This window comes from Phyllostomus hastatus, unplaced genomic scaffold (genome assembly GCF_019186645.2).
Source record: "Phyllostomus hastatus isolate PE091 unplaced genomic scaffold, TTU_PhHast_1.1 phas_contig_196, whole genome shotgun sequence".
In the NCBI taxonomy this organism is placed as follows: Eukaryota; Metazoa; Chordata; class Mammalia; order Chiroptera; family Phyllostomidae; genus Phyllostomus; species Phyllostomus hastatus.
The window spans coordinates 41,590,933-41,612,227 of record NW_025333709.1 but is presented as its reverse complement, the minus strand read 5'-3'; the positions used below and the strand labels follow the sequence as shown (position 1 = coordinate 41,612,227).

The 21,295-nt window shown below is 37.3% G+C and overlaps 1 protein-coding gene and 1 pseudogene across 1 annotated transcript in view; both read left to right on the top strand.

The window, feature by feature from the left end:
* LOC123815635 (transmembrane protease serine 11C-like) overlaps positions 1–16,325 on the top strand; it is a 56,161-nt gene extending 39,836 nt beyond the window's left edge. Inside the window, exons 7-11 of the mRNA XM_045834039.1 lie at positions 3,132–3,170; positions 6,721–6,892; positions 9,070–9,329; positions 10,362–10,504; positions 16,164–16,325. Coding sequence (XP_045689995.1) covers positions 3,132–3,170; positions 6,721–6,892; positions 9,070–9,329; positions 10,362–10,504; positions 16,164–16,325 — 776 coding nt within the window. The remainder of the gene's footprint in view (positions 1–3,131; positions 3,171–6,720; positions 6,893–9,069; positions 9,330–10,361; positions 10,505–16,163) is intronic.
* A 3,272-nt stretch (positions 16,326–19,597) lies between these two features.
* LOC123815879 lies at positions 19,598–20,530 on the top strand (annotated as a pseudogene).
* Positions 20,531–21,295: the final 765 nt, after the last annotated feature.

The following is a 21,295-nucleotide window of genomic DNA, read 5'->3' as shown; positions in this document are numbered from 1 at the left end:
TTCCTTTTACTTTAGAATCACACAGTTTATGTTGCGTGGGTCACCGGCCAGCAGTGACCACGGAACGCTGTGGATGGCTCGACGATAAACACGCGAGAAAAAACATGCAGAGACAGACCAGTTTCTGTGGGGAAGTAGGGACGAAATGGCTACCCCCCCTAGTGGCAAGCGCACTGATTTACCGTCCATACCTGCTTTTATTAGGCTCATTTTGCATAATAATTCAGGTAAAGTACAGTACTCATTAGGGGGAAGTAAGGAACCATAGAAAACAAGGAACTCTGCCGGTCTATTTTGAGTCGGGGTCAAAGAGCTGTAAGACTTCAAACTAACTTCCTCCTAAGACCCTTCTCATTCAACTGAGAGCATTCTAAACAAAGAAGGTTTCACAGTAATTTACATGTTCTTTCTTAGGCCTGATCACCCGGGAAATCTGCCCTTTGCAGCACAGAGCTGTACCACTCTGTCCTTGTTTCAGGCTTAGGTGGAGCAAGGGAACTAAGGCAACCAAGAGATAAGGAGATTTTCTCCCGGACGATGAGAACTCAGGCTATGTCAAAGCCGAGGAGTGAGGGTCCATCACCCCCTTTTGCTGCAGCCCCCCAAGTCCTTCTTTTGGGGGGCCTCCCAAAGTGATCGTGCCTGTCTTAGGTCGTTCTCCCCTTGGGGAATCTTACCCATCTTTGGCTAACCGACCAAGCTTTTTGGGGTTCAGTTATGAATAAAGCAGCAGAAGCAGCATTCTTGCCAGGGAGATAAGCTTTTGTCTCCTTGCTGGCTTACAGTTCCAAGGGCGTTCCCTTAGCCTTAGCCTAGGCAGGGGTTTCAGCTTCTGATACCAGTCAGGGCGGTTCCCAACAAGTTTAGTTTATTGTTATGTTTCAGATTTTTTCAAGGAATAAAATAGTCACCAGATATCAGACTTCTAGGCAGTTCTGACTCTTTTGAATACACTAAACTTGCTTTTCTTGCTTCCTAACACCAGAAAGACACCAAATATGAAATTAGATATCCAAAAGTCCATTTAGAGAGTATTTAAGCATCTTTTCTAATCTAAACTTCAACAATGAGTGAATTATGCTTGTTTTCTCCCCAGTAAAATTGTTTTCTTGATTAATTTTATCATCAGCAGTTCCTATTCCCCTATCACCCCTATATATTAAGTGACTTTTCTTGGTACATCTACTTTTCCATGCATACAACTGTCATAACACTTATCACATAATATTATATTGTCTACTCTGTTGTATGTCTCTTCCACTAAATTTCAAGTTCATTGAGGACAGGGGTCATGTCTATTCTTCTTTGATTCCTGACCCATGAGAGAAAACCAAAGCACATTTGCTGGGCTGTTTTTAAAACAGCTTTGTCTTATCCATAGGTGAGATAAGACAAATTATCTTCTTTTTGTCAGTGGCAGTGCTCTTTTTTTGGTCATTTCTTTTGAATGGTACTTTGTAAACAGAGTACCTTCACTTACAGCACTGAGTCCTTGATTCAGCGGTAAATCCACAGGAGTTCCAGCCTTTGAATGTGAGCCAAGGGACTTCAAAGGAAGGAAACACAGTGACTCAGACCAAAGGAGTTATGGCTTAAGTCATTTCCCCATTAATTGTACCTGTCTGTCTTCTACCCACACAAGCAGTAGTTATTCTATTAAATTCTGGGATAATGCATACAACTATTACAAGTAAATTATAGCCCTGGCCAATGTGGCTCAGTGGTTGGAGCATAGTTCCATAGCAAAGGTTTGCAGGTTCAGTTCTTGGTCAGGGCACATACCTAGGCTGCAAGTTCATCCCTGGACTCTTAGATCCCCAGTTCCAGCACAGAATTCCGGCCTGGGTGTGTATGGAGGCAACCGATTGATGCTTCTCTTACATTGATGTTTCTATCCCTCCCTTCCTCTCTCCCTTTCTTTCTCTGTCTTTCTCTCTCTCTCAAAAAAATGAAAATGTGAGGATTTTTTAAAAAGTAAATTATAAGTCAGAAACATTTCTTTCCTTCAGCAAGTCTTAAACCAATAAAGAAAACCTCAAAAAAAAGAGGAAAGTTCTGCAAACATGAAAAAGTCCTAAATAATTAATTCTTAAGGTATACAAATTAATATTTTTCCAGCCAAGTTAAACAAGTTTATTTCTCAAAATCTTAATGTGGTTTGATATATTGTACCAACTGCGAAAGCTGAAAATTAAACTCTAAATGTACCATGTTGAACAAAAGTTAGCCTCCGGAAGGCAGTTATGAGGGATTAGGTAGAAAATATGCCACCTTCCTGTATTAGTAGGTGTGGCACACATCTCCTCATAGTCCAGCTCTGACTACTGAATTGCTGAATTGTTCAGACAGGTTGACTTTCTGGTAAAGGATTCTTTTGTCTCCCTGGTTCGTTGTGCAACCTAATGTAAAGGTATGTAACTGTAATTGGCACATGGAACTGGATACTCCCTCCTGGATTTATAGAAACCCAAGAACATGATAAAATTAACCATTGACATTTATAGTATTTAATTTATAGAGCAAATAGAGTGAAGAGAAACATAAGTAGAAATGGCTAGTGGATTTAAATTCTCTGTATCTGAAATTTGAACATTATAGGGATTCATTTGTTTACTCTCTCCTCACATACTTCCTTCGTAAATTGAACAGGTTTACAATTTTGTAAAGATGTGGAATTTTGCAATTTTGCAGAATTGTCTGGAGTAAATCACATCCTGTGATATTCCCTAAATGCTAGAAATGAGTAGACAATGTTAAAGTCTGTTTTATTACTAAAGTAAAAAAAACTTTTTTGTTACCCCAAATGAATGGGAAATGAATGGCTTAATTAAATGTTCTGAATAATTAAAACATCACACAAAGGGAATTAATTTTAAAAGGATCAAAATATATCAATTTAAAATTATTTATTATGGGGAACTTGAGAGTGTTTTTAGAAACAGAAAAATGAACACTAAGATATTGTTACTGTCTATGCTGATAAGCATAGAAATTATATAGTCACAGTTGAATAAATGCGTAAAAATACATAAAAATGTATTCCCAATAGCAATGTAATTAATATTAATTAATATTAAAATAACATGTTTATAAACATAAATATTTCCATTTTCTTTTCACTTGACTTTTAGACATGGAAATGCCGAAAGCAGAAAATCTTCTCAATACCTGTAAGTTCACCAACAAAGTTATTTTCTAGTGAATCTTAATTCCTTGGATGGAAAAAAGACCTCCACTTGAGTCAATGTGGTAATCATAACTGTGTAGTGGGAAGCCTGGTTTTAGAAACTTGTGTGAAGGTGACTGTAGTTGACCTTAAAATAACTGATATTGTAGATTTAAAATGAGGAATACATCATCACATGCCATAATGGCAGAGGGGATCTAGGGATACACAGTGATAATGAAGAAATTAGAATCTAAAATGAGCTCTACGTCAGTTTTGAGCCCCAGATCTGCCATTTCCTGCTGGATTAATTTATACAGGTTCTTTAACCTCTCATGCCTGAACTTCCAAGTTGTTGTGGAGAAAAAAGAATGTAACACAAGCAAAGTACTTAGAAAAATTGAAATACTCCTCCCTTTTCCAACTGCACATTTGTGTGGAGCTAGATTTTCTTCATATACTTTGACCAAAACAACATATCACAAAAGATTGAAACAAGAAGCAGATATAAGAATTCAGTCATCTTTAATTAAGACAGACTCACAAATCATAAAACAATGTTTTTTCCTTAAATTATACTTAAAAAAATACACATTTTTAAAAAATAAAAATGTCTAATTTATGCTATAGAAAAAAAGCACACAGCTTATAATAAGCTTTCAATAAATGTCAGCTGCTTGATTTTCTATTGTGCCTATGAAAACTTCAGATTTAGGAATTCACTATGGAACTCTGATCCCACACACCAAGCTTAGTGTGCTGAAAAGTTAGCTAGCTGTCTTACATGTGAGCAGCTTCCTGGCTGTCCAAGACATTCTGCTTCCATCCTCCCAGTAGCTGCCCTAGGAAATGTGATCCCTAAGGTTGCTACAACCTGATGCAGGCTGTCAGAAAACACTGCTCTCTTCAGGGGAGCAGGAGCGAATGGGGTAGGTGGATTAGAGGAATCTCCCTCCAGAACCAGGTGACACTGACCGTGGTGGCTCTTACTCTCTTTTAGTCACAGCAAAATTATTTCTGAGCAACCTGGGCAAAACTGAAACACAAAGTTTATTAGATTACTTTCCTTTCTGATATATTCTGGCTGAACTGTCCTCAAGTAACTTAATATCTTCAAGTCACTTATTCCAATTAAAATTTTAGTACTAATGTGATCAAAATCTATAATTAGGAATTTTGTCAGGTTGGTAGAGGAGAGGTAGTCAAGACATGAAGAAAAGCAATGGTAAGAAAGAGATCAGCCAATTTATCTATTCCTCAACTGGAACAATAAACAACTACCCAGGTCAATATTCCAAATTTGACTTGGCCTGAGATTTTTACCTCAAATAAAAGAGGAGAATGGAAAGGTAGGCAAGCAAAACCAAACAGGGTTAAAGAAAAAATAGATTTTTGGTATGTGGCATAAAGTATTTAAGTACATCAATAGGTGATGAAGTAAAAGAAGGGTAGGGAGGCTATAAGAACTTGGTAGATTCTCTGATGTTCCTGAAAGTATCAGCCAGAGAATGTTCATCACACCCAAAATCCTTGAAATGTACCATGTGGCCTCTTTTGATATAACAAAAGCTACACATAGCTGGTGTAAGATTTCAGCAAAGTAATAACAAGGTAATACTGCAGAGGTAGCAACTGAAAGCTTAACAGAGAACTCGAATGGCAGTTGATGCATAATTATAAATTCTATTAAAATTCTGAGTAAGGTCAGAAACGGGAATTAAGAGTGGCCAGGGCAAGTTCTCCTAGCTCACAGAAAACCATCTTTGTTTTTATATCCCTTTGAAGGAAGTTGAATAAAAGCCAACTTCCTTTAGGAGTTGTCCAAACAGAAGGGAAGATAGGGAGGAACCATTTTAGCTTTGGGTTCTGGATTGTTTGTTTTATCCTCAGTAAGGGACTTGATTAGGGAGTGAAAAGAATAAGGAAAAGGAAGTTACATTCAGTGAGTCAATGTGAGAGCTCCCCCATCCAAAATAGCAATCCCATAGGCTCTGTTTCAGCTCAGTGATTTTTGCGAAGAGGATAAAAACTGAGGTTGAGGCTGCAACAAACAGCACACTCTGGAATCGGAAGCAATATACAAACTTGAGGGCTTCAGAGGGCTAATGAAGGCCCTTTAAAAAGTCTACATGTCCTTCCCCTGTGCTTCTAATTCCTTTCAACACTCAGGAAAGAATATCTCAACATACATCTTGTCACATATAATTAAAAACATCTCTGTAAAGCAATGGACCATCTAACCTTTCTGATTAATTTAAATCACATTCTTAATACAAATTCCTTTCTCTAACTTAGAGTTTCTCCACTTCCACACTATTGACATTTTGGGCCAGCTAATTCTTTGTTTCAGGGACAGTCCTGCATGTTAGAATTTTTAGCAGCATCCACAGCCCCTGCCCACTATATACCAATACCTCCCGCCACAATTATTACAACAAAAATATCTCCAGATACTGTCAAATTTCTTCTGGGGATGGAGGGTAGTATGCAAAAGCGACCCTGATTAAGAGCCAATACTTTAATCTATGCTCACAGCATTGATTATGGCAAGTTTTTTGCACTCTCTAAATGCTTAGGAACTTAACACATTACAGAAAAGGGTTTTGCAGTCGAATATTTTTATTTCAAGAAGTCTCTTGGATTAATAGATTGTATAGACTTCATTTCTCCAAACATTTGTTGAGCTCCTTTTATGTAATGGATTCTCTGGGGTAGTTTCTGGAGATACATTTTTTTTTTAAAGATAGAGTTCCTGCCCTCTTAAGCTATTATTAATGAAACTGATAATATTTAGTAAAAGATGCAATAATTGTTAAGGTATAAGCTCAGTGCTTTATTCGGAGTAACATGAGATAGTCGAAAGAATCACAGAGAGAGTCACACAGATAAAATGATAATGAAGTCATAATATTACTGCAAATTTGCTTTAAAGACTTAAGTTAGTTCAAGTAGTTTCTCTGGTTCTAAATTGGCATGAAAGCAGTCCTGATTTAGAGCAGCATTTAATTTTAAGAAATGGTTGACTATATTCTTGTGTTATTGCCTATATCCAAGTATTGTGTATTGTAACTTAAGTATAAACACATTTCTGTCTACTCTGTCTCTCATAAATATCTCATTCACATTCACATTCATTCACACTTTCTTATGAACAGCAATTCTCTTTCTCTTTCGTAGCAATGATTACTTTAAACACTGCTTATGAAATTAAAAAACCCACACTTCTCTATGCAACTCTGTAACTGGTTATGCAAATATTATCTTCCAAATTCAAACATTTCACTTCAGCTGCCTCTTACAACAGGAAAGGCCACACAGACAAAGAAAGAGTGTATGTGAGTGACGAGGATGGGAAAGGAAGATGTCAACTTATATTGAATCCTCATGAAATCTCATGACAGTAGTAACTTAGTTCAACTTCTCCAAAACTGTCTGAGCTTTCCCTCAATTAATAGTTAACAGTGAAATGTATTATGGGGAATATGTTTACTATAGCAATGTATGCATAAGCAATAACAATATCATGGCATGCTAATGAACTCTATTTTGAGCAGGTTGTGGACATCGCACTATAACTCCCTCTGGCCACAAGATAGCAGGGGGCATGAATGCTGAGGAAGGGGAATGGCCCTGGCAAGCTAGCCTTCAAGAGAACAATGTCCACCGATGTGGAGCCACTCTGATTAGCAACAGCTGGCTTGTCACTGCTGCTCACTGTTTCGTAAAGTAAGCTCTGGACCACATAATGGCCCCAACACATGCAAGTACCTACAAGTTTGATACGTACAAGAATATGGCCACACAATGATACCTCCAACTTTTCAATATTGTGGAGAATAACCTCAAAATTACTCAATGAATTATCAGTTTAAAAAAAGATATATTCAGGCTAATGCAGATTTGTCAGCAGTGGCATTATTGACATTTAAACCAAATAGTTCTTTGTTGTGGGAGGCTATCCTGTGCATTAGAATGTATTTAGCTGCATTCCTGTCCTCTACCCACCACGTGCCAATAGCATTCCCCCAGGACTGACAAGCAAAAATGCCTCCAGTTATTACCAAATGTGTCTGGGAGGATAAAACAGCCCTCAGTTGAGAATCCCTAAGCTAGATTCACTTAATTAATTTTATGAAGAAACTATAAATTCCAAATTGAACACAGGTCTTCTATTTCTCACTGTTATTACATTGGTCTTATGAATCATAAGTATTTGAATTCATTGTGTGTCCTCCTATATATATTATAGACCTATTTGAAATACAGTGATTATTTCTTTAAAGGATATATAATTGCACCAAAAGTTTGCCTTTTTTCCTAAAAGTGCTTTTTGCCCTTTTGTCTGATGGTTTATTTCAATAATTTCTATTGCTTTTTATATAGTATTTATTGGTTTTATATTTTTAAACAAAAATCCCTCTCAAACTTGGAGTGTAAAAGTGTTCCAGAGCACTAATTTTCTGGGCTTAATATAAAGTCTTGTTAACAAATAATAGTAAAAGTGAGAAATATCTTCCTATTTATAGTTTTAATAATTATATAAGAAGATTTAGATATTTCCTTAATTCCCATATCTTGCCTACTTTTTATTTAATCTTTTTATCATGTGTTGCCATAGTTATCTTTCTTATCTTTTCTGGAAAAAAAAAACAAGAACAAAATGTAGTTTTCATGGAATATCTTTTTTTTTATGTGTTTCTACTTTATTGCTATATAATGTTGCTTGAATTGCTGCCATGTTGTTATCCAATAACTTGTCTGTTTGGCATTAACAAAAAGGGATATGCATGTTGCCACCCATTGGAAAGTAGGAAGGATATACAAGGAGAGGTCTTTTGGTGCTCGCCAAGCCCAGTGGGACCAAGGAGCTCTGTATTTGACTAAGCCAGCACCAGGAAGGCAGGAGGAGGAGATCACCAGGGCAACCCCTAGGCCCTTTTTTCTGCTTTCCTGCACCTGCTTCAACTATATGGCAGATCTTCCTTAGGGAGTTTCTGGAGAGCCTGGCCAGATGGTCTCTCTCTGCCTTTCTCTCCTTAGTAGGTGGGAAAAAAATCTGATTTGCCTTTTCTCAGTACCAATCTATGACATTTTAATTTGCCACCATGCATGACAAACATCTTCCCTGAATTTATTGTTATATCCACCTCCCTGTTGGATGGCTCTATCTGAATGTCTCCTTTGTACATCAAGCTCAGTACATTCAAATGGAAGCATCACTTCACACCTTAATCCTGATCTGCTTTCGGTGAGCACCATCTCAAAGATGACACTACCACCATTACAGGTACCCAAGAGGAAACTTGGGTGTCCTTGTCCCCACCCCAACACTAAAACTCACAATCACCAAACCCTGCTGATTTATCTACCAATCAATTTTCAGGTTTTTTCCAGAAATAACTTTCGTTGTATTTTTTACCATTAAAATTTAGTCCCCTCTGACACTCATAATCAAAAGCACTGTTGTCCATGTCTATGAGTTCTTTTTCCTTTTTGATCAATCTCTCCACCCCTTAACCTTCCCCCCTCAGCTATCATCCTGCTCTCTAAGTATGGCTCTATTTTGCTTGTTAGTTCAGTATGTTTGTTAGATTCCACAGATGAATGAAATTACATAGTATTTGTCTTTCTCTGACTGGCTTATTTCACTTAGCATAACGTTCTCCAGGTCTATCCATACTATCACAAGGGTGAAACTTTTTTCTTTTTTATAGCCAATATAGCTTCTTGAGTTATTCAAAACCTATCAATGTTTTTATTTTATTTTGCCTCACACAATATAGCTTCACTTTTGTATGCTTATATACACTACAGGAATTCAAAAGTCACCTAAATGTTTTTAAAAGTATAAGAAATTAATTCCTACAGCTCCAACTTTTAATAAATATATCTATTTTATTTAGCACCAATGATCCCAGAAAATGGAACGTTAGTTTTGGGCTTCTTTTAAGTCATCCACAAACAAAACGAGGTGTCAGAAATATTATAATTCATGAAGACTACAATTACCCTGCACATGATAATGACATCGCTCTTGTGAATCTGTCTTCACCAGTACTATATACAAGCAACATTCGGAGAGTATGTCTTCCCGAAGCTACTTACACATTCCCACCCAATTCAGATGCGGTGGTCACTGGATGGGGCTCATTAAAGACTGACGGTTAGTTCCTGACCTTCCTCCGTTACCCGTTTGAGTTTTAGGAGTTAAAAAACAATACCCAGAACCACAACTAAACCTGAGAAATACTTTCTGTGAATCATTTTTAAAAGGATAATATGCAAAAGATTGAAAATTATCCTCAAGAACATTCATAAAAACACTACAATTTCATAGAACTATTTACCATATTTCCCTTAACAATAGCAGTTTTCATAAAAATGTATTACTTAAATAAGCAATTCATTTTTCTCTATTTCATTAATTAATTCATTCATTAAAAAATATTTATATTGATTACCACCTTTGTTCCAAGTACTATCCTAGGTGGTTTAGATATATTAATAAATAAAATAAGCAAGTATTCCTACCCTTATAAAGCTTACATTGCTAGCAAATAAAAGTAAATAATAATCATGAAACATAATCAATAAGTAGATTATACAGCATGCTTTGTGCCAGTAAGTACCACAGAAAAAATAAGGACAACAAAGGACTGGGCATTTCTGATGTGGTGAAATGAGTAGTGCTCCGCAATAAGGCAATACCTGAACAAAGATCATTTAAACATATGCATCATGATGACCCTAGTAACGTAAAAATTTAGTGGTTAGTTATATTCATAAATGCATTTGAAAACAGAAGAAAATAAACCTGAAATTAATTCCAAGATTCAGAATTATGGTAATAGCAGAAAATCTAAAAATGATCATAAAATGTATATTTCTGGAATATGAATATTTAATTTTGTTTTCTAGGGCATACATTTAATAAATCTAAACTTCTAAGACAATTCAAAAGGAAAATATCTCATTACATATGGATGAGCACTATACTTCAAAACATGATCATTTTTAACAATAGCATGCCATGTGCCTAACATTATTTCTTTCTTAATGCAGAGACAAATAAAGCTTAATTAAAATAAGTGTTTTACATTATTTTGAAATTGCACATAGTGTTTGATACTAATAACCTAGTCAGTGAGATTAATATTGACTTTAGCAATAATTATATAATCTCCTCTTCTTTTAGGATCAATATCTAATATACTCGAAAAAGGAATAGTAAAGATTATAGATAATAATATCTGCAACAGGGAAGAAGTGTATAGTGGTGTGATAAAACCTGGAATGTTGTGCGCTGGGTTTCTGGAAGGAAAGGTAGATGCCTGCCAGGTAAGCCTTCCTATTCCACTTTCAGGAAGATTGTTTTTCTTATAGTTTTTAATTTCCAATTAACCAGTTCAATTTTCTCAAAAGGTTGACAATTATTAAAGGCTTAAGTATGTTTTATAGCCAAAGTGTTTAAATTATATTGCTTTGATGGGTCCCATTAAAATACTAATGTGTTAAACTTACTATTACAAGAAGCTGTGGGTGGGAGTAGGGAAGAGACTCAATTTGGAATACAATAAAGAGAAGGAAATGGAATATTGGTGGCTTTAGTTCAATTGGTCCTCTTTCACTGAGAAGCATTTAACCGAGTCCAACACCACATCATGGAACTTTCTTAATTGGGGTGGCTCCAACATTCTAAATATTTTATTTCAAAACACTTATATAGCATGTCCATGTGTCAGTCATTGTTTTAAGATCTTTACAAATATTAATTTATTCAAGTTATGATAGCTCTGTGATGTGTGTTTGTACTATTATAAACCTTACTTCTCAGATAAAGTGACCAACACAGGAGCAATTTGTCTAAACTCGCTCAGGCATTAAGTGGCACAACTGAAATTTAAGCCAGGAAATTGAGCTCTACAGTCTATACTCTGAATGCTACACTAAGCTGCCTTTCCTTATGCTTTATATGCTTCAAACTCTCCTGATGCTACTTATAAACTGTTACCATAGAGCAACAAAAGTACTACTGTAGTTATCTAGGCAGGCAGAATCAGTGATAAACCCAGGAAGACCCTCATTTTGCTAATTAATTATTTCATGTAATGGTTGTTTATTGACTACTATGTGCCAGACCTTGGACTAGGTGCAGGAAAGTTAAAAGTGAATAGAGCATTATTCCTGATCTCTAGGAGCCAGAAGACGTGCACACAAGTACTTGTAATACATAATTATCATCTCTAATTACATATTTCCAGCTTTCCAACTGTTCCACTAAACCTATTCTTTCAAGTCATGACAAGCTTAAATCCCTGTTTCTCTCCATTTCCTTTCAGCCTATCACTCTGTCCCATGACCCTCTTCTAACTTTATGCATTCTAGAACCCATGTTTTATTATTTCAACCACTCTGTTGACACCACCCTGAATGACTTCACCATCTTTTACTTCCCCCACACCCATCCTAATAATCTCCAACCACTGAGCAATCTAGCTGCTTTATTTACTTTATATTTGAGCTCCTTAGCACAGCCAGAAAAAATCTTGTAGCCTTGTAAATTTGTATCATATAATCACAGCTGAGTCTTTCATACATTGTAGAATTCTTTAATGCATCTTTCATGGTGCTATGTCAAACTTTCATTACACTGTTTGAATGCTTCCCACCACACCCTTATATTCCTTAACTTATGACATTTCCTCCTACTAACTATAAAAAAAGTGAAAGCAATCACATGAGAACTCGTTTAATTTTTTTTATCTCATAGATTTGTATTTGTACTTATCTTTATCTTCTAGGCTCATGATAAACAAGTTTCTCCTCCTATTCAAAGCTAATCTCTTACCTGTATTCTTCATCCACTCTCTTTATATCTACATAGATATTTGAACTTTCTATTAATTTGAAACTTTCTTCCATATTTTCCAAACCATCCCACTTAAATGGACTCTTCTACATATTCTGCAAACATTATGAGGTCTCTCCCTCCTACTCTACCTTTTTTTCCCCTTCTTAGTCAAATCTCTAAAGAACAGTTTACCATCATGGTTCTACATTCTCAATTTACTCCCTCTCTGACCCACTACTTGCAGTCCACTTTTGCCCTACCAGTCCACTGAAAGTACCCTAGCCAAGATTACTGATTGACTATTCGCTAAATCCAACATATGCAGCATGGAAGACAGACTGAAAGCAAGTGAGCTAGAGATAGTGTGGTCTATTAAAATATTTTGTCTGAAAAAAGTAATGAGGGATTCAACTAAGACACAGTAGGAATAAAGAGACAGTAATGGTGCGTGGGTCACCGGCCAGCAGTGACCACGGAACGCTGTGGATGGCTCGACAAAAACACGTGAGAAAAAACATGCAGAGACAGACCAGTTTCTGTGGGGAAGTAGGGATGAAATGGCCACCCCCCCTAGTGGGGAGCATGCCGATTTACCATCCATATCTGCTTTTATTGGGCTCATTTTGCATAATAATTCAGGTAAAGTACAGTACTCATTAGGGGGAAGTAAGGAACCATAGAAAACAAGGAACTCTGCCGGTCTATTTTGAGTCGGGGTCAAAGAGCTGTAAGACTTCAAACTAACTTCCTCCTAAGACCCTTCTCATTCAACTGAGAGCATTCTAAACAGAGCAAGTTTCACAGTAATTTACATATTCTTTCTTAGGCCTGATCACCCGGGAAATCCGCCCTTTTCAGCACAGAGCTGTACCACTCTGTCATTGTTTCAGGCTTAGGTGGAGCAAGGGAACCAAGGCAACCAAGAGATAAGGAGATTTTCTCCCAGATGATGAGAACTCAGGCTATGTCAAAGCCGAGGAGTGAGGGTCCATCACCCCCTTTTGCTGCAGCCCCCCAAGTCCTTCTTTTGGGGGGCCTCCCAAAGTGATCGTGCCTGTCTTAGGTCATTCCCCCCTTGGGGAATCTTACCCATCTTTGGCTAAACGACCAAGCTTTTTGGGGTTCAGTTATGAATAAAGCAGCAGAAGCAGCATTCCTGCCAGGGAGATAAGCTTTTGTCTCCTTGCTGGCTTACAGTTCCAAGGGCGTTCCCTTAGCCTTAGCCTAGGCGGGGGCTTCAGCTTCTGATACCAGTCAGGGCGGTTCCCAACACAGTAACAGTTGAGTAACAAGATGATGGGATGGATTAGATGTGAGGAAGAAGGAAAAGGAGAAATATAATGCCAATTCCCATATTTCTCCCTGAGAACCTGGAAAGAAGGTGTACAGGAGAAAAAAGAAGTTTGTAGAGGGTGAAGGTTCAGATTGGGATGTGCTAAATTTGAGGGGCCTGTGGAATACCCAGGCAGGTATGTCTAGTATATCATTGAAAATAAAAGCCTTGAGCTCATGAAGGAGTTCTGGCTAGTGATACATATGAAAAAGCCATTGCCTTCTGGGTGGTAGTTAAATTCATGAGCATAAATACAATGGCTTAGGTAAAGTGCATGAAGTAAGAAGTACCTAAGTAACAGAACTCAGTTATACATGTTTTTATTGTGCTAACAGTAAAAGATAACAAAGATCAGAAAAAAAAAATAAATAAGAAACTGGTTTCACAGAAGTCCAGGAATCAGAAAAAGGGGCATAGTTTATAGTGACACATGCCACAGGAAAGTCAAGTAAGATAAATACTGGAAAGAGGCATCAAACTCAGTGTTTGTCAGTAAAGTTGGAGAAGATGCATTTGGTGGAAAGAAAAACTGTGTAGACATATATTAGAGTGAGATGAGAATATGGAAACTTCAATACAGACTATGACCTTAAATCACTTAGATATGAAATGAAGATAATTAGGGCAATATAGGAAGTATTAAGATCCAAAAAGGTTGTCATGTTTCAGGTAAATAAGACCAAAAATAAATTTTTAAAAAGCATGTATATGCCTGGAGAGGAAAGGAAGTGGAGAAAATGAAGACATATAAAACAAGGTTCTTGATCCACAGGATAGAGGGATTAGTCTTGGAAAGAACCAAATACACCTACTCCTCTAAAAGGGAGAGTAGATACGGATGCAGGCTGGGAAGTCAAAAGGCACAAAACAAGATGGAAAGATTCCTACCCGTTATTCTCTACTTATTCTATGAATTTGAAACTAAGATATTAGATTCAGAGTCAGGGAACCAGATTTTTAGAAATTGTCAAGCAGGCCTTATGCCCTGTTGGTAGGAATGTAAAATGGCAGTGCCTCCTTGGAAGACAGCATGGTTTTTCCTCAAAATAAATTAAAAATAGATTATCATATGATTCAAAAACTCCATTTCTCAGTATATGCCCAAAATAATTAAAAGCAGGAACACAAATAGATCATTGTACATCCATGTTCACAGCAACATTATTCACAATAGCTAGAAGATGCAACCAACTCAAATGTCCATTGATGGATAAATGCATAAACAAAACTGTGTGTATGTGTATGTAAACATACACATACACATATATATACACCATGTATATATACATATAATGGAACACCATGTATATATACATATAAGGTTATTTAACCTTAAAAAGGAAGGAAATTCTGACATGTATTGTAACATGAATGAAATGAAATAAGCCAGTCACAAATACTGTGTGACTCCACTTATCAGAGCTACTTGGAGTAGTCAAACTCACAGAGACAAAAAGTAGAATAGTAATTGCCAGGAGCTAGGGAAAGGGAACCATAGCAAGTTATACTGTATGGTAGGTACACAGTTTCAGTTTTGCAAGATGAAAAAAACTCTGGAGATGGGTGGTGACAATAATCACACAACAATGCAATGTACTAAATGCCATAGAACTGGTGGAATGGTACCTTTGAGGTTAACGTATATTTCATACACTTAAAAAAATAAATAATGATTTTTTAAAATTGTGAAATGAGAGAAGTTTGGATTGGCTGCTCTTAAAAATGAGAAAGAAATATGGTTAGGAACAGATAACTATTAGGAAGAGGTGTTGGTTTGAGGATGTGAATTTGTAATTCAGTTTTCTTTCACGGTGATGTTTTGGCCCAGGTTATGGTGGGAAGGTAAGAAGCTTAGAATCCTGTTGAAAGAGCATTGGTATGGTTAAATTAAGAATATAATCATGCAAATAAAAATGAAAAGTTAGAAGTACATAGGTTAATACACTAGAAGAAAAGGTAGGAGCAAGGACTGGAATTCTTAATGAGGTTGAAGAACAGGTGTACAGTGAAAAGTGGTGGAATGAGAACACTGAAAGAATAGCTACATGCAATCATAATGTTTTAAAATGGCATCTCAGAGGCAGAACAGTTCCAGATGGTGAAAATTTTCCCTTTTACCCCTTTCCACCCCTGTCCAGGAGTGACATGGAGATGTTTAATAAGCATGTTTTATAAGCATGTTTAATAAGATCAGAATTAAGGAAACCAAGAGACTGTGGTTTCATCCAATAGATGTTGAAATTATCCAGGATGGATGTGAAGGATTAGAGCAAAGGAAAATTCAAATATCAATGGGTTCAATCATTCTGGAAAAGTGACCTAAATATAAGTGCATAAAAACCACAAGAAGTTACAGGGTAGTTTAGCCAAATTACCCCGTTCTGAGAATTGGAGGGATGTTTACACGAGAATGGAAGAGCAATAGTCCAGTGCTGGTGGTAAGTAAAAACCTTCCTCTTTCCCAGTATATACCTGAAAATAGGAAAGTTTGGGAACATAATCAGAGAAATCTTCAGCATACTGGTGATTGCATTAGCAACAATACCTTCAATCTCTTTTAAGTAATAATTGAGTTGGAGTTTTTCATACTTGTTTTCCATTTTATTTTATATGCAAAGACATACACTGATATCTTTTATTCAAATAAATTATTATAGAACACAAAAATATGCAAGACTAGAATCATTTTAATATTGACATACTTAGGTTTCTTCTCTGCCTTCTGTATCTCCCTACCTTTACTATAGAAAATAAAAATAAGCAGTATTCACCTTTAAAATATAGCAATTGCATAAATTCTTTTTTCCTTCTAGGGTGATTCTGGTGGACCTCTGGTTAGTGCAGATCAGAGAGGCACTTGGTTCCTTGCTGGAATTGTAAGCTGGGGAGATGAATGTGCTCTTCCAAACAAGCCTGGTGTCTACACTCGAGTGACATACTATCGGGACTGGATCAAGTCCAAAACTGGCCTCTAATGCAGAAGATATTTGCAGATTAAAGCTTGAAGGTTATATGCGCAGTAAATATGGTTATAATTCCCAAACTACATTTAACTAAGAAAAACTTTAAGAACATTTATTGTTGCATATTTACACATATTAAATTTTAGAACTATGAAAGCTTCTTGTGCACTAGATTTTGATAAAGTTTTAATGAAAGTAATGGTACAGACATACAATTTTCTCCTTTACCCCTTTCTCAACTGAAGGCAATTACATGAGTAAATATAGATTACAGTTTGCCAAGAAGGCCTTCACTGCTGATTTGCAGATCCAATTCCCTTGAGAAATCGTAAAATAATTGTTCATGATAAACTTCCTTCTGAGTATATAAATAATCTCCCAATAGGCACGTGGATTCCACAACACCAACATATTGGTAGGTTGTAGCCCAGTGGGTTGCAGTAATACTGCCTATAAAAATTTCCCAGGAAATCTGTCTAGCTGTTTTCTTTCTAGTCTTTGTGCCAGTGCTAAGCCCTTTTCTTTTTATGGCTTCCTCACTTTGAGTGACACAAAGCAGCATGATAAGCCGATGGGGCACATTGAACAGATCTTGATGCTTGTTGATTTGTCCCTATTTTTCTTCCACATGAAAGTGAGGCCAGAAGATAGTTCTCACATATATTCACATAATAATAAAATTATCCTCAGACACTATGTAGTCTTGAATAAACTATGCAAATAATGCCAGATTCCATATCTCCAAATTCTTAAAATTTCTAAATAATATAATCAACCAGAATAAATAATATGGAAATTTTGCTTCCACTTTCCTTTTGCCCACTCAGAATCATCCTAGCTATCTTCTGAATCAATATTATGTTTTTTAAAATTCTATTACTTCATAACAAATATTTTCATGTTTATCATCTTAACTATGGATTTTGCATAAAGCAATGTTATATTACACATATTCTGGTATTTTGGGAAAAAGCATGACGGACTAAGGATTTAAGCCACCAGTACTCTTCTTTACCTGATTTCTTTGTGCCAAGAAATTGTATAAAATTCTAATGGAAAAAAGTATAAGTACTTAACTTTTATTTTTGAAAGTAATTTGACATGAAGACAGGTAAGCTAGACAAGCACATTTATGAAGTGTGCAACTTCCAAATAGGGCTGGTGTAAGTGAACCAACCTGCATAATGATATATTATATGATGATAGACTGCCTTTTCCTCTCTACAGAGAGACAGCACAGTAGTTAAAGTCAGTTATAATGGTGCCTCCCCCTCCCTGGGCAACAGTGTCAGAACTACTGGATCTCTTCAGATTCAGGAATTTCTGTTATAAATAGTATTTGGAAAATTTCATAATTTGCAGGGCATCCTTCATTGAGTTATAACTGTTTAAAATGTTAAAACTTCAAGGAGAGAGACCAAAGGGATCTCTCATGCTACCATTCCTCTGAATAACTTTTAAATTTGTATCTTGTTTCCAGAGCAATTTTATGTAAACACTTCCTCATAATTAATAATCCACATTTTCTTCCTCAAATTCTTCAATTAAACTTTAAAATGTTCCCCTTTTACTCAAATCATAATTGTCACAGACACTATCATTTTTTAATATTTTTTAATCCTTGCCCAAGGTTATGTATATTGATTTTAGAGAGAGAGAAAGGGAAAGAGAAAAACATCAAAGTGAGAGAAAAGTATCAATGTGAGAGAGAACCTCTATCGGTTGCCTCCCATATGCACCCCTGCAACCCAGGTTTGTGCCCTGACCAGGAATTGAACCCACAACCTTTTGGTGTGGAGGATGATGCTCCAACCAACTGAGCCACTCAGCCAGGGCCAGACACTATCATTCTTAATTAAACAAAGTAATGCATGTTTTGAAAATGAGAGATACTGGCCTTTTTTGATACTGTGCTGCTTCTGTCTTTTCTTCCTACTATAAACAAATTTTCTCCCAAATACTTTTCACCTATGTACTTCTCCTTTGGAAGACCTGCCTTCTTTAATTCTTTCAGTCTTAGTATAGAGATGTAAAAAATATATATCTTGCTCCTCTGGATCACTTCAAACCACCAGTTCTTTTGCATTTCAGAAAGAGCTGGCCAGGTAGGTACACAAAGAGGATGGAGAAGATAATACAAAGGGAAACAAAGATATCATGCCTGAGTATCAGTTCAGGTCATGAGAGAGAGTCACTCATCCCTAGAGCTGCCTGGGTTCCTATGGGCTTTCTAGGCCTTGTGTATCATAAAAGAGAGGTCTGTTACCTAAGAGTCTCATTGTCTTGCTACCAAAAAGACCTAATTACCATGACCCTTCATTCACTAAGGACCCTGACATCTTGCTCAGTCTTTCTCTTTACCCCACACCAATAAGAAAGGTAGTATAGCATAGGAGATAAGGAGAGTGGCTCTGGAGGCAGATGCATATGATATAATTCCCAACTCTGGTGTATAAATGGCACCCTTTATTCAACCATAAAATAAAGATAATAATAGTACTGACTTCTAGGGTTATTGTAAGGATTGAATGTTTATATATGTAACATGTTTAGAAAAAGGCTTGAAATGTGGTTAGTACCCAATAAATGTTAAATATTGCTAATAGTATCATTGCCAGCATCAGTGAGCACCTTCAAAATCCACATGCTTGACCCATCCAATAGCTTAGACCCAAAGTTCTTTGAGTTCCTTAAATGCATCAGACTTCACTCACACTCTACTCCTATCCACTTTCACAGCCACACCCTGTATTTTCTTGTTAGAACAGTTTCACATCCCAAATCTTAAATTCAAGTTTCTATCTACATTGTCCTAGGTTATGATCTGTTACTTCATTATAGCTTGTTTTCATTCCATCAGGATCCTCTTTTCCTAACATCCCCTTCTACTTGAGTCTACCCCCACCTCCACCGCTTTCATCTATCCACTTCCTTTCTTGTCTAAGCTCCTATACTAAACTCCTTATGGTTTTACTGAATAATCAGCTCCCCTAATGGATCTGCTCCCTTGTCTTTCTGTAACATCTGCCCTAGTCCCTTGAGCTGGTTCTACCTCAAAATCTCTAAGCATCCTCAAGACTTACATATCTATCTTTAAAACCCTTTTTTCTTTATTATATGTCCACTTCCTCAAGTCTCATATGGTCTTCCAATGGCTATTCTCATCAAAGCACTAAAGCTAAGGCAGGTTCTCTTCCATCAACCACCTAAGAGTTATGCTGTAAGAAGAAACAACCTCTCCTCTTCCTCTATGCCATCTACTTGGCAGCCACAAAGCAGCAACCATGCGTAAATGCATCTCCATCCACACTGGCCAAGCTGGTGTCCAGACTGGAAATGGCTACTGGGACTTCTATGGCCTGTAACGTGGCATCCAGCTGGATGGCCAGATGCCAAGTGACAAAACCATTACATGGGGAGATGACTTCTTCAACACCTTCTTCACTGAGACAGGTACTGGCAAGCATGTGCCTATGGCAGTGTTTTTAGACCTGGAACCAACAGTCATTGATGAAGTTCATGCTGCTGATTACTGCCAGTTCATCCACCCTGAGCAGCTTTACAGGCAAAGAATATGCTGCCAATAACTGCCAATGTTCTCCCTGCCAATAACTATGTGCGTGGGCACTACACCATTGGCAAGGAGAACATTGACCTCAACCTGTACTGAATGTGGAAACTGGCTGACCAGTGCACAGGTCTTCAGGGCATCATGGTTTTCTACAGCTTTGGTGGGGTAACTGGTTCCGGGTTCACCTCTCTGTTGGTGTAACATTTCTCTGTCAATTACAGAAAGACGTTCAAGCTGGAGTTCTCCATTTACCCAGCCCTCCAGGTTTCCACACCAACAGTTGAGCTCCATAATTCCATCCTCACCACCCATACCACCCTGGAGCACTCTGATTGTGCCTTCATGGCTTACAATGAGGCCATCTATGGCATCTGTCTCACAAACCTTGATAGTGAGAACCCAGCCTACACTAACCTGAATAGGTTGATAGGCCAAATTGTGTCCTCCATCACTGCTTCCCTCAGCTTTGATGGAGCCCTGAATATTGATCTGACCAAATTCCAGATCAACCTGGTGCCGTAGCCCCACACCTACTTCCCTCAGGACACATATGCCCCTGTCATCTCTGCTGAGGAAGCCTACCATGAACAGCTTTCTGTGGCAGAGATCACCAATGCATGCTTTGAGCCAGCCAACCAGATGGTGAAATGTGACCCTCACCATAGTAAATATGAGGTCTGTCTAGAAAAATCCCAACCAATGTTAACATAACGAGAACAGCATACATGACTTCGATGTAACCTGGCAGCCAAAGAGAGTGAACTAGAAGGTGCATATGTGAACAATGACAACTTCACTATACTAGTCAGTGGGGGTGGTAGATGCCATTGAGTGAGCATGTGTACTGTGTGGCTGTCCCATTCAAAATGACTGAGCAACAAATCTGCATCACATTTTTCATTAAGCTTTTACATTTCTGCATAGAAACTATTTGGATGACTTAGAAGGCCACAGCTACGGACAACTGGTGATTGACAGCTTCATCACCACAACACACCTGCTCATGCATCATGTCTCATGTGGAGTTTTTTAGCAAAATATCAAATCACCCAGATGACTCAGCCCCTCTACAGCCCAGATTTGGCACCCTGTGACTTCAGACTTTTCCCAAGACTGAAATCATCTTTGAAAGGGAAGAGATTTCAGGCCATCAAAGATATCAGGGTAGTATGATGAGGCAGCTAATGACAATTGGGAGAGTTACCTGAGGTTCCAAGCTGCCTACTTTGAAGGGGACTGAGGCATCATTGTCCTATGTACAATATTTCTTGTATCTTGTATCTTCTTCAATAAATGTCTCCATTTCTCATTTACATGGCTGGATACCTTCTGGACAGACATATATACCAGGTATTTAGTAACTATTTATTACATGAATCAATATAAAACAGGCAACAGTGTGGTGATTGCA